The following is a 13325-nucleotide window of genomic DNA, read 5'->3' on the forward strand; positions in this document are numbered from 1 at the left end:
ATAGCGGCCACCGCAGGATGGATCGTGGCCCGGGGAGAACGCAGAGGCTCCGGGTCTCGTCTTCATATGTTCCTTCAGACATGAAAACAGTTGAGGACTTTTGCACTGGGACAGGGCAGAACAGAGGGACAAGCGCTTGTCACCCCCCGCCCCGACGGACAGCACCAAGATGCCGACTTCCTCACGCTGCTGTCACTGGACACGTCTGGAAATAGTGCTCCACGGAGGAGGTGAAGGTGATTAATCTCCCCCACCCCTCCTATTTAGTGTTACTATGAGAGCACATTATAAGGCAACCAGAGGGGGTGGGGCATTATGAAGACGGTCAATGTGGGGGAAATTTGCATGTGATTTTTGAGGGGACATTATTGAGCGGGGCAGTGAGTGAGGGGGACATAACGGTGGAGGGGTTGTTTTGTGATGGGCAATTTATTCAGGGGCGCAGCATGGGAGACATCTTTATTTATGGAAAGTATGATGATACCTTTATTAAGGGCACAGTGTCAAAGTGAGAAGAGGGAGGTCTGCAGAGACTAGCTGTGAGCATGAAATTTCTTCATGGCGTCTGTACTAGATGGAGACGAAAGGGATTTGAATGCCTCCAATCAAGAGAATGTCACCTATAAAAAGGTACCTGGGTGTATTATTTGTGATACTAATTCCCAGCAGTACTGTGGTTCCTGTATGGTCGGCAGTCTGAGGATGACTGATAAGGACATACTGGGGTTCCATGTTCACACGATTTAAGTGTATATGGGATGGACCTGAAACTGCATTCGATCACTGTACTAAACCTGATGTATTGCTGTACTGATAATAGTTCTGGTGATGTGTTCCTGTACTGACAGCGTTTCTGGTCATGTATTCATGTAAGTGTTCCTTTAGGTTTGTTTGCAGCACTTTGAATCGATAGGACAATGTGGCCCTTAAGCCAAAAAATGTGCACCCCTGCTTTATAGGAAGACATTTGCTCATTTGTTGTGCAGTCAGACACAGACATCCTGCACTTCTATTGAACTGGACTTGGATCTCTCCCTTTCTAGACTAATATTACAAATAATGCAGTGATCTAGCACAATTGCACTGGTCTGATGGTGTCTACAGAGTTTAGTGTGGGTGGTCCGGTGCTCCTCAGATCCCCCCTGTCCCTGATGCATGTAAATGATCTGCTCAGCCGGCTGTGATTTCAGCAGAAGAGGAGTGTGCGCTGTTCTTAGATATCGCTGAAAGAGACTCCTCTTAATTGGGCAGGAATGGATTGGATTCGAGCAGCCCCGGCCTTTTCTACACCGCATCATCGGTCAGGAGCGCGCGGGAGGTCTCTGTACCCATCTCTGGGTATGACTAACTTTTAGGAGAAATATTTATTTACGCTTGGAAAAAAAGAATCTGAGATCACAAACAATTGTATAATAAGACACTTTTATTACAACCGTGTGGAGAAATATTCTGTAACAGACTCAAGATAATCAAAATCCATGATGAAGGCAAACAAGGCAACAAAGAATTCAAGTCACAGCCGGGCCGGCGCTGCCCTCGCCGCCGTCAGTAATGCAGGAGAAAGACGGGTCAGTATCATTAAAAATGCCCCTTAAAAATAGTGAAAAATGTCCTAAAAAATATTAGTAAATATTGCAGCGAAACCTCAGTCTGTATCTTACAATGTGATAAATCGTGTGGAGCAGAAGCCGCTCGGTGGCTACACAGTAACGAGATCCAGCAGCGGGTTATTATAGGCTGTAGAGTCCGAGGCTACCGGGGGTTGTGCATAAAATAACCGTACAGCGATGGATACATGGGCCGATTATCCGCCCTCCAGTGACCGTGCAGATCATACACGCTGGAGATATCTGCACTATGTCCTGTAATTAGTGCAATGGTGGATCTGCATCGCGGCCGTACTCCAGCATTGGGTGCAGACATCAGTGCATTGGCACCAGAGCAAAAAATATTTACAATCAAAACTAAAAATACAGTAACTGGCAGATACTCTTCATTCATTCACGAGTTCATTTTTTTCTCCGCACCCTCTTGGTCCAGCAGCCACATCAGTAGTCCATGGCGGCCATCCCAGAGCCCTGTGTGCCTCGGCCTACCTGCCGGCATTGGCGATGCCTCAGGATAAGTAGGTCTGGCCAGCGATCATCACCATGGAGTGAGGTCCGCACAATGGTCCTACTAATCAGAAGCGCGGCCGGAGGATCACCGGGCTCCGGGCCGCACATTGCCCACGTGCCACGTCACCAAGGACCCGGGATCTGACCTCAGGAGTGTCCACCTTGTACAAGAATGATGTAGTCTGAACAGGCAGTGAAGTGACTTCCTTCCATCTGTTCCTTTTTCCGCCATTATGGGGGGTGCACACTGAAAACTCCAAATCCTCAAGAGCTCACTCTTTTTCAGGAAAAAGACAGTGTGAACAGCGCCATAGGGGGAGGGAGATTGTGGGCAGATCGAAGGGAGTGACCCCATTGCAAGATCAGACCACACACACACACACACACACACACACACACACACACACACACACACACACACATTATATATATACACAGACATATACACACATACACATTATATATATACACAGACACATACATACATACACATATATATATACAGACACATACATACACACATACACACGTGTGGTAACTGTCTATACACACGACAGAAGTTAATGTTAATACATAAAACGCCTTCCCCGTGTACCTAAAATATCTGAGTTATTTTCTGAAATGCCCGATGCTTTCTCAAGGAGCGCAGTATACAAATATGGGAGGCGAGAGGAGGAGAACAAGTTCTTTATGGGCTCCAGCTCCTCGTGAATTGATTATAGATGAAGGTTTTCCAATAGGTCAAGAGCAAAGAATTCATCAATCATTAATCGTCCGATCTGTCACCACCGCTCCACCGAATCAAAATGGGAGAATGTGAATAATGTCAGGAGGCTGCACGGCCACCGGTCCAGGAGATTTATCCCTGTAACCAGCTCTGAGGCACCGAGGATAGAACTGGATACAACACAAATCATGTACAAGGCACACAAGAGGGGTCAACGCAAGGGAAGAAGGGTAAACCGCGCGAGGGAAGAGGGGGTCAACAACGCGAGGGAAGAGGGGTTAACCACGCGAGGGAAGAGGGGGTCAACCACGCGAGGGAAGAGGGGGTCAACAACGCGAGGGAAGAGGGGTTAACCACGCGAGGGAAGAGGGGGTCAACAACGCGAGGGAAGAGGGGTTAACCACGCGAGGGAAGAGGGGGTCAACAACGCGAGGGAAGAGGGGGTCAACAACGCGAGGGAAGAGGGGTTAACCACACGAGGGAAGAGGGGGTCAACACGAAGGAGGAAGGGGGGTCAACACGAAGGAGGAAGGGGGATCAACACGAGGGAGGAGGGGGGCAACATGAAGGATGAAGGGAATCAACACGAGGGAGGAAGGGGATTAATATGAGTGATGAAGGCAATCAACACGAGGGAGGAGTCGACGCAAGGTACAGGAGGTGACACGGGAGGAAGGGTCAACAACACAAGGGAGGGGAGTCGACATGAGGGAGAGGAGTGAACGTTAGAGAGGGGTCCACGACAGGTACAAGGGTTGACGCAAGGGAGGGGGGGTCAACACGAGGGGGGGTAGTGACACAAGTGAGGAGGGGTCAACGCAAGGGAGGAAGGGTCAGCGTGAGGGAGGACGGCTCAACCACTACTTTGCACCTGGAGCCAGTGCTCGGGTATCGTTCTTATTGTACAGCCTTTACTATCTCAGTTAAGAATATAAATACATTTTAAAACTTGTCCAAATATTATTATTAAAAAGTAGAATAAAAGATTTAAAAAGGAAAAAGATAAAAGCGTTGGGTCTGGTAAAGTGCAGAAAAGGAAAATGTAGGAGGTGTGAGGTTTCCTGGGTCAGATCCTGATGTTCAGTAGAGATCTCTACGCTGTCCGCTTATTACTGTTTGGCACAAAGATTTCTAACTGGAAGATCAGGTCAACAGCAGCATTGACATCAGGAACGATGTGATCCGGCTCCACCAAGGCCGGGTCAATCCTGAAATCCCGATGACCGTGAAATACTGTTTCAGTAACGGACTGTGAGGGGTCGGCCGGCACTTCAGCATGAGGATTGTAGATCCCGGTGCAGACAAGGACGGACTTGCAGCGAGTAGCACTGGGAAAGTCGAGCTCACTCTCCCACGCTGCCGCCTCCTCCTCCTGAGGCACAGTGGCCACCCGGGCGCCGGAGCCGGCCTGCACCAACGTCGTGGAGCCTTGTCTGGAGTTCCTGCTCTGGAGGTAGCGGTTGTAGAGGTTAGCACCATAGATGTCAGTCATTAAATTGTCCCTGCAGAATGGAAATGAGGAAATAAGTTATCACATTAATATCATACCGCCAGAGCAATCTCGCCAAAAACCAGAAGCCACCAAGGGGCTCCCATAAGCCAGGGCAACTGCCACAGGAGCTCCCAAAAACCAGGGCAACCACCACAGGAGCTCCCAAATACCGGGGCAACCGCCACAGGAGCTCCCAAATACCGGGGCAACCGCCACAGGAGCTCCCAAATACCGGGGCAACCGCCACAGGGGCTCCCATAAACCAGGGCAACTGCCACAGGAGCTCCCAAATACCGGGGCAACCGCCACAGGAGCTCCCAAATACCGGGGCAACCGCCACAGGGGCTCCCATAAACCAGGGCAACCGCCACAGGGGCTCCCATAAGCCAGGGCAACTGCCACAGGGGCTCCCATAAACCAGGGCAACTGCCACAGGGGCTCCCATAAACCAGGGCAACCGCCACAGGGGCTCCCAAATACCAGGGCACCCGCCACAGGGGCTCCCAAAAACCAGGGCAACCGCCACAGGAGCTCCCAAATACCAGGGCAACCGCCACAGGGGCTCCCAAATACCAGGGCAACCGCCACAGGGGCTCCCAAATACCAGGGCAACCGCCACAGGGGCTCTCAAAAATCAAGGCTGCCGCCACAAAAGCAACCAGAGGCGGTGTACCCACCCACTGTTTTGGCTACTAAACAGCCGCTGTCTCACAAGTCCCTTTAAACAGAACGGCGAACAGGAAAATTGTGCCAGATGGGAGGAATCCATTACCGGCTCTGGAGACGCTGGATGCTGGGATGAAGAAACTTTGCACTTAGTGTTTTCTGCGCCGCCCTGTGCTTTGTATTCATGACAGATTATTGCGCCCCCCACTGGACACCGCCAGGGAAAGAAGTAACCAAGATATGTCAAGAATATAGCAGATTCACAGTGAGAGCTAAAATTAATGCCGTCATCTATACTTCCAGTGTCCTAAGTGCTGGTAAATGCGGCGCCATCCACCCCGAGGCCACATTAGGAGGACAGACAGCTGCGCTATAAGACGTCAGAACATGCAGAAAAGCAATAACCGCTGCAAAACACACGAGACGCCGGATGTGGTCACTGATCTGCGCGATACGATGAAGAGTAACAACAGTGACAGTTACCCGATAGCATAAAGCGTCTGCACCGGCTTATTCCACTGCATCTCAGCCGCTTTGCTCCGGATGAGGTACTCTGCATACTGATACGTCACCTCGCTGGGTTTTCCCATCAAGGCCTCATATTTCAGCTCCTTTCCCGTTATCTTCTTATAGATGTTTTCTAAACAAACCATGAAGATCCCGTGACCGAACCTGAAGCCAAAAAGATCACATTTTATAACTTTCCATTCTTTTAATTTGATGCCAAATTATAAAATCTACAAAACATTGTAAACCCCCCCCCCCCCCCCGACCAAAATCTGTTACCGCGATTGTGCTAATTATCCTCGCTTTATTTTAAGCGCTACAATTTCTCTTACTTTTAATATGAGAAATAGGAATTTTCCAGTGATGAGCGGGCACTACCATGCTCAGGTGCTCAGTACTGGTAACTAGTGATGAGCGGGCACTACCATGCTCAGGTGCTCAGTACTGGTAACTAGTGATGAGCGGGCACTACCATGCTCGGGGGCTCAGTACTGGTAACTAATGATGAGCGGGCACTACCATGCTCAGGTGCTCAGTACTGGTAACTAGTGATGAGCGGGCACTACCATGCTCGGGTGCTCAGTACTGGTAACTAGTGATGAGCGGGCACTACCATGCTCAGGTGCTCAGTACTGGTAACTAGTGATGAGCGGGCACTACCATGCTCGGGGGCTCAGTACTGGTAACTAATGATGAGCGGGCACTACCATGCTCAGGTGCTCAGTACTGGTAACTAGTGATGAGCGGGCACTACCATGCTCGGGTGCTCTGTACTGGTAACTAGTGATGAGCGGGCACTACCATGCTCGGGTGCTCAGTACTGGTAACTAGTGATGAGCGGGCACTACCATGCTCGGGTGCTCAGTACTGGTAACTAGTGATGAGCGGGCACTACCATGCTCGGGTGCTCGGTACTGGTAACTAGTGATGAGCGGGCACTACCATGCTCGGGTGCTCGGTACTGGTAACTAGTGATGAGCGGGCACTACCATGCTCGGGTGCTCAGTACTGGTAACTAGTGATGAGCGAGCACTACCATGCTCAGGTGCTCTGTACTGGTAACTAGTGATGAGCGGGCACTACCATGCTCAGGTGCTCGGTACTGGTAACTAGTGATGAGCGGGCACTACCATGCTCGGGTGCTCGGTACTGGTAACTAGTGATGAGCGGGCACTACCATGCTCGGGTGCTCAGTACTGGTAACTAGTGATGAGCGGGCACTACCATGCTCGGGTGCTCAGTACTGGTAACTAGTGATGAGCGGGCACTACCATGCTCGGGTGCTCAGTACTGGTAACTAGTGATGAGCGAGCACTACCATGCTCAGGTGCTCTGTACTGGTAACTAGTGATGAGTGGGCACTACCATGCTCAGGTGCTCTGTACTGGTAACTAGTGATGAGCGGACACTACCATGCTCGGGTGCTCTGTACTGGTAACTAGTGATGGGCGGGCACTACCATGCTCGGGTGCTCAGTACTGGTAACTAGTGATGAGCGGGCACTACCATGCTCGGGTGCTCAGTACTGGTAACTAGTGATGAGCAGACACTACCATGCTCGGGTGCTCAGTACTGGTAACTAGTGATGAGCGGGCACTACCATGCTCAGGTGCTCAGTACTGGTAACTAGTGATGAGCGGACACTACCATGCTCGGGTGCTCTGTACTGGTAACTAGTGATGAGCGGGCACTACCATGCTCGGGTGCTCTGTACTGGTAACTAGTGATGAGCGGGCACTACCATGCTCGGGTGCTCTGTACTGGTAACTAGTGATGAGCGGGCACTACCATGCTCAGGTGCTCAGTACTGGTAACTAGTGATGAGCGGACACTACCATGCTCGGGTGCTCTGTACTGGTAACTAGTGATGAGCGGGCACTACCATGCTCGGGTGCTCTGTACTGGTAACTAGTGATGAGCGGGCACTACCATGCTCAGGTGCTCAGTGCTGGTAACTAGTGATGAGCGGACACTACCATGCTCGGGTGCTCTGTACTGGTAACTAGTGATGAGCGGGCACTACCATGCTCGGGTGCTCAGTACTGGTAACTAGTGATGAGCAGACACTACCATGCTCGGGTGCTCAGTACTGGTAACTAGTGATGAGCGGGCACTACCATGCTCAGGTGCTCAGTACTGGTAACTAGTGATGAGCGGGCACTACCATGCTCAGGTGCTCAGTACTGCTAACTAGTGATGAGCGGGCACTACCATGCTCGGGTGCTCTGTACTGGTAACTAGTGATGAGCGGGCACTACCATGCTCGGGTGCTCAGTACTGGTAACTAGTGATGAGCAGACACTACCATGCTCGGGTGCTCTGTACTGGTAACTAGTGATGAGCGGGCACTACCATGCTCGGGTGCTCTGTACTGGTAACTAGTGATGAGCGGGCACTACCATGCTCGGGTGCTCAGTACTGGTAACTAGTGATGAGCGGACACTACCATGCTCAGGTGCTCAGTACTGGTAACTAGTGATGAGCGAGCACTACCATGCTCGGGTGCTCAGTACTGGTAACTAGTGATGAGCGGACACTACCATGCTCGGGTGCTCAGTACTGGTAACTAGTGATGAGCGGGCACTACCATGCTCGGGTGCTCAGTACTGGTAACTAGTGATGAGCGAGCACTACCATGCTCGGGTGCTTAGTACTGGTAACTAGTGATGAGCGGGCACTACCATGCTCGGGTGCTCGGTACTGGTAACTAGTGATGAGCGGGCACTACCATGCTCGGGTGCTTAGTACTGGTAACTAGTGATGAGCGGGCACTACCATGCTCGGGTGCTTAGTACTGGTAACTAGTGATGAGCGGGCACTACCATGCTCGGGTGCTCGGTACTGGTAACTAATATAATATATATACACACACATTATATCTATATATACCGTACACACAGGAGGTCAGGCACACAATTGGTAATCAGAGTGCAGCAATCATCCACACTCTGGTTCGTGCCTCAGGCCACAGTTCAGCCATTGTTCAGCCATTGTTCTCCGGCCACAGGTGTCATTATGTGGATGGGGGCTGTAGACCCGGTGGAGCCGTCACCTCGGGGGTCTCACCTGCAGCCCCAGGTGAGGGGCTCGGCCCCAGTGCACAGACAGCATCTGCAGATCCTCTATGCTCGCAGTGATGCTGCATCAGGCGAGCGGCAATCTTTATTGTGCTGTTGCATTATTCCCTATGGGTGCGCCGGCTTCTATTTATAACAGTTGGTTGTGACCGGTCTCAGGGTCTCCGCTTGTTCGGGTCTCTGCTTGTCAGGGTCTCCGCTTGTCAGGGTCTCCGCTTGTCAGGGTCTCCGCTTGTCAGGGTCTCCGCTTGTTCGGTTCTCCGCTTGTCAGGGTCTCCGCTTGTCAGGGTCTCCGCTTGTCAGGGTCTCGGCTTGTTCGGGTCTCCGCTTGTCAGGGTCTCCACTTGTTCGGGTCTCCGCTTGTCAGGGTCTCCGCTTGTTCGGGTCTCCGCTTGTCAGGGTCTCCGCTTGTCAGGGTCTCCGCTTGTCAGGGTCTCCGCTTGTCAGGGTCTCCGCTTGTCAGGGTCTCCGCTTGTCAGGGTCTCCGCTTGGCAGGGTCTCCGCTTGTCAGGGTCTCCTCTTGTCAGGGTCTCCGCTTGTCAGGGTCTCCGCTTGTCAGGGTCTCCGCTTGTTCGGGTGGGTGACACCAGCAGGATTAGCAGAGTGTTTCAGCTGCGTCCAAAATGCTGCGTTTATAGAAATCCCATGCAGACGCTGCTTCTTTTTTCCACAGGGTAAACTGACATCCAGCGCGGCTTCCTGAGACGCAGCGTGTCAATGTATGCTGCGGAGACGCGAGTGTTCTCAGCGGGAGAAAACAGTGACTGTCAGCAGCGCCCAGAACCCTGACCGTGAGCACAGACGCTGCGCTCTGCGCGGGAGGACACTGAATCCAGTACGCAGGGTCTACGGATCGTGGGCACAGACGCTGCGCTCTGCGCAGGATGACACCGGATCGTGGGTACAGACGCTGCGCTCTGCGCGGGATGACACCAGATCGTGGGTACAGACTCTTCGCTCTGCACGGGATGACACCGGATCGTGGGTACAGACTCTTCGCTCTGCGCCGGATGACACCGGATCGTGGGTACAAACTCTTCGCTCTGCGCGGTATGACACCGGATCGTGGGTACAGACGCTGCGCTCTGCGCGGGATGACACCGGATCGTGGGTACAGACGCTGCGCTCTGCGCGGGATGACACCGGATCGTGGGTACAGACACTGCGCTCTGCGCGGGATGACACCGGATGGTGGGTACAGACGCTGCGCTCTGCGCGGGATGACACCGGATGGTGGGTACAGACTCTTCGCTCTGCACGGGATGACACCAGATCGTGGGCACAGACGCTGCGCTCTGCGTGGGATGACACCGGATCGTGGGTACAGACTCTTCGCTCTGCGCGGGATGACACCGGATCGTGGGTACAGACGCTGCGCTCTGCGCGGGATGACACCGGATCGTGGGTACAGACGCTGCGCTCTGCGCGGGATGACACCGGATCGTGGGTACAGACGCTGCGCTCTGCGCGGGATGACACCGGATGGTGGGTACAGACGCTGCGCTCTGCGCGGGATGACACCGGATGGTGGGTACAGATGCTGCGCTCTGCGAGGGATGACACCGGATGGTGGGTACAGACGCTGTGCTCTGCGCGGGATGACACCGGATGGTGGGACCCTTAAAGGTCGTCTTCATATAGAATACTATATAACCACTCAGCTGAAGACTGCGCTCCGGACAGAACGGCTGCGACACTTTTCCATTCATAGATTGAGGTTTAATTTTCTGTTCAGTATTAAAGTAATACAGATTTCCCCATTACTGAGCTGGGACAGTCGCTGCTCATAAGAGTCTATGGAGCGAGGAGGGGGCGGAGCGAGGAGGAGGCGGAGCTAGAGGCGATAGACTCTGCTGCAAGTTCTTCTGAAACGACCGTTCCATCATTTACATTTGAAATAAATATGAAGTGTAGCAATTCTTTGTTGTCTGATTGGCCGGGAGCCGTCGTTTGGATCAATGGCTATACAGACCAGACAAGCCAAGCCCATTTATACTACCTGAGGTCCCAGCTCCAGGACCTCTCTGATGCTGCACCATCTTCTGGAATGCGCTACCCCAGACAACCCGATAACTTCCCAGCATTCACAGTTTCAAGTATCCTACACCCCCATTTCTTTACCCCGGCCCATCCCCTCCCTAGCCTAGCTATCCCGTTCTCTCTTCCTTCGGTAGCCGTCTGTACCTGGACTCGTACGCACCGTCCGGGGACCGAGTGATACGTGACTGCCCCTATTACATTGATGGCCGGACCGTACACCACAAGCTCGTGAGCAGGATCCCATGCTTCGTGGTATGCAGTGGACTGTCAGTTACTCTGTAATCTTGTTTGTTCTTACTCCCTCTGATTATACTGCGCTACAGAATATGTCAGCGCCATAGATAAATTATTCGCAGCAATCCCCTTTAAGCTAAGGGGTAACCCTCGTACCTGGGTGATCGGGCCTCTGCCATCCACATGAGATCCATATTACAGGCCAGCAGAGGGATGTGCGGATGGTGGTCAGACTGGTGGGGGCTGGCGGGGCGACCACCCGTCAGTAACACGTCCATGATGATCTGCAGGTTGGTTTCCCATCTAATGGGTTCTCCAAAGAGAATGACAGCTGAAAGAAGAAGGAGGCAGTGACCAGGATTAGACGTTGTAGCCGTCTGCACTATGGGATCATTATACTGTATATACGTACACGCCTCGGCACTGAGATTGCAACACCAAGACCACCACAAAAACCACCACACAGACCACCACCAAGGCACAGGAATCATCAAGATCCACTGCTGGCAGCTCCATTTGCAATTGCCGACCAATGATATCACAGGGGTGCTCAAGGGAGACTAGTCCAGAGACACTGCAGCCACGGGAGACAAGTCCAGAGACGCTGCAGCCATGGGAGACAACTCTGGAGACTCTGCAGCCACGGGAGATGAGTCCAGAGACGCTGCAGCCACGGGAGACAAGTCCAGAGACGCTGCAGCCATGGGAGACGAGTCCAGAGATGCTGCAGCCATGGGAGACAACTCTGGAGACTCTGCAGCCACGGGAGACAAGTCCAGAGACACTGCAGCCAAGGCAGACGAGTCCAGAGACACTGCAGCCACGGGAGACGAGTCCAGAGACTCTGCAGTCATGGGAGACGAGTCCAGAGACGCTGCAGCCATGGGAGACGAGTCCAGAGATGCTGCAGCCATGGGAGACAACTCTGGAGACTCTGCAGCCACGGGAGACAAGTCCAGAGACACTGCAGCCAAGGCAGACGAGTCCAGGGATGCTGCAACCAAGGGAGACAACTCTGGAGACTCTGCAGCCATGGGAGACAAGTCCAGAGACACTGCAGCCAAGGCAGACGAGTCCAGAGATGCTGCAGCCATGGGAAATGAGTCCAGGGATGCTGCAACCAAAGGAGACAACTGCGGAGACTCTGCAGCCATGGGAGACAAGTCCAGAGACACTGCAGCCAAGGCAGACGAGTCCAGAGATGCTGCAGCCATGGGAAATGAGTCCAGGGATGCTGCAACCAAAGGAGACAACTGCGGAGACTCTGCAGCCATGGGAGACAAGTCCAGAGACACTGCAGCCAAGGCAGACAAGTCGACAGAAGCTGCACGAGAGACGAGTCCAGAGACGCTGCAGCCAAGGGAGACGAGTCCAGAGACGCTGCAGCCACGGGAGACGAGTCCAGAGACGCTGCAGCCAAGGGAGACGAGTCCAGAGATGCTGCAGCCAAGGGAGACGAGTCCAGAGACGCTGCAGCCAAGGGAGACGAGTCCAGAGACGCTGCAGCCAAGGGAGACGAGTCCAGAGACGCTGCAGCCAAGGGAGACGAGTCCAGAGACGCTGCAGCCAAGGGAGACGAGTCCAGAGACGCTGCAGCCACGGGAGAAGAGTCCAGAGACGCTGCAGCCACAGGAGACGAGTCCAGAGACGCTGCAGCCATGGGAGACGAGTCCAGAGACGCTGCAGCCACAGGAGACGAGTCCAGACACGCTGCAGGCACGGGAGACGAGTCCAGAGAGGCTGCAGCCATGGGAGACGAGTCCAGAGATGCTGCAGCCACGGTAGCACATTTATATCATGCAGAAAGCTCACAGCAGCAAGACCAACACGCGGCCTTGGTTGTTTTCGTGTTGAAAAATGGTTCCTGGGGCACTTTGGAGAAATGATGGAGCACAAAGCATCAGAAGGTGTTCTACTGACCTCACACCATCGCTCCCAAAGACTAGAATGGAGGTCAGTCCTCTTCAGTGAGGAGTCTCACTTTTGTCTTGGATGCAATAATAGCAGAAGATTGATCTGGAGATCATGTGGATAATACTATGAAGAGGCCTTCACAAGGGAACAAGAGAATGTCCCAGGAGTCATTTTTCAACACAATTTCAGGCTGTGCTCTGCATGTGCTACTTTGAGCAGCCTGCATTCCCTAAACCTGCTCCCGTTGCTGCAGCACCTCCGGACCCGCCCCCGCCGCAGTGCCTCCGGACCCCTCCATCCTGCGGCTGCAGCGCCCCCGGACCTGTCCCCGCTGTGGCTGCAGCGACTCCGGACCAGTCATCCCCCTGCAGCTGCAGCTCCTTTGGACCCGTCTCCATTGAGCACAGTGGAGACGTCCTTGGTTGATGATTACACTGGAGCTTCCAGCAACGGATCCGGATGATTTGTGCATTCAATGGCAGAACCTTCCCCAGACGACCATTAATGACCTCAGTGAGAGCAGCCGAGGCCGGAAGTGCCGGGATTTCTGA

General features: G+C 53.2%; 1 protein-coding gene across 1 annotated transcript in view; it reads right to left on the bottom strand.

The window, feature by feature from the left end:
- Window positions 1–1405: 1405 nt before the first annotated feature.
- LOC142249565 (haloacid dehalogenase-like hydrolase domain-containing 5) overlaps window positions 1406–13325 on the bottom strand; it is a 60078-nt gene continuing 48158 nt past the window's right edge. Inside the window, exons 6-8 of the mRNA XM_075321251.1 lie at window positions 11017–11191; window positions 5486–5674; window positions 1406–4346 (exon numbers count right to left, since the gene is read on the bottom strand). Coding sequence (XP_075177366.1) covers window positions 3938–4346; window positions 5486–5674; window positions 11017–11191 — 773 coding nt within the window. The 3' untranslated portion in view covers window positions 1406–3937. The remainder of the gene's footprint in view (window positions 4347–5485; window positions 5675–11016; window positions 11192–13325) is intronic.

This window comes from Anomaloglossus baeobatrachus, chromosome 8 (genome assembly GCF_048569485.1).
Source record: "Anomaloglossus baeobatrachus isolate aAnoBae1 chromosome 8, aAnoBae1.hap1, whole genome shotgun sequence".
Classification (NCBI taxonomy): domain Eukaryota; kingdom Metazoa; phylum Chordata; class Amphibia; order Anura; family Aromobatidae; genus Anomaloglossus; species Anomaloglossus baeobatrachus.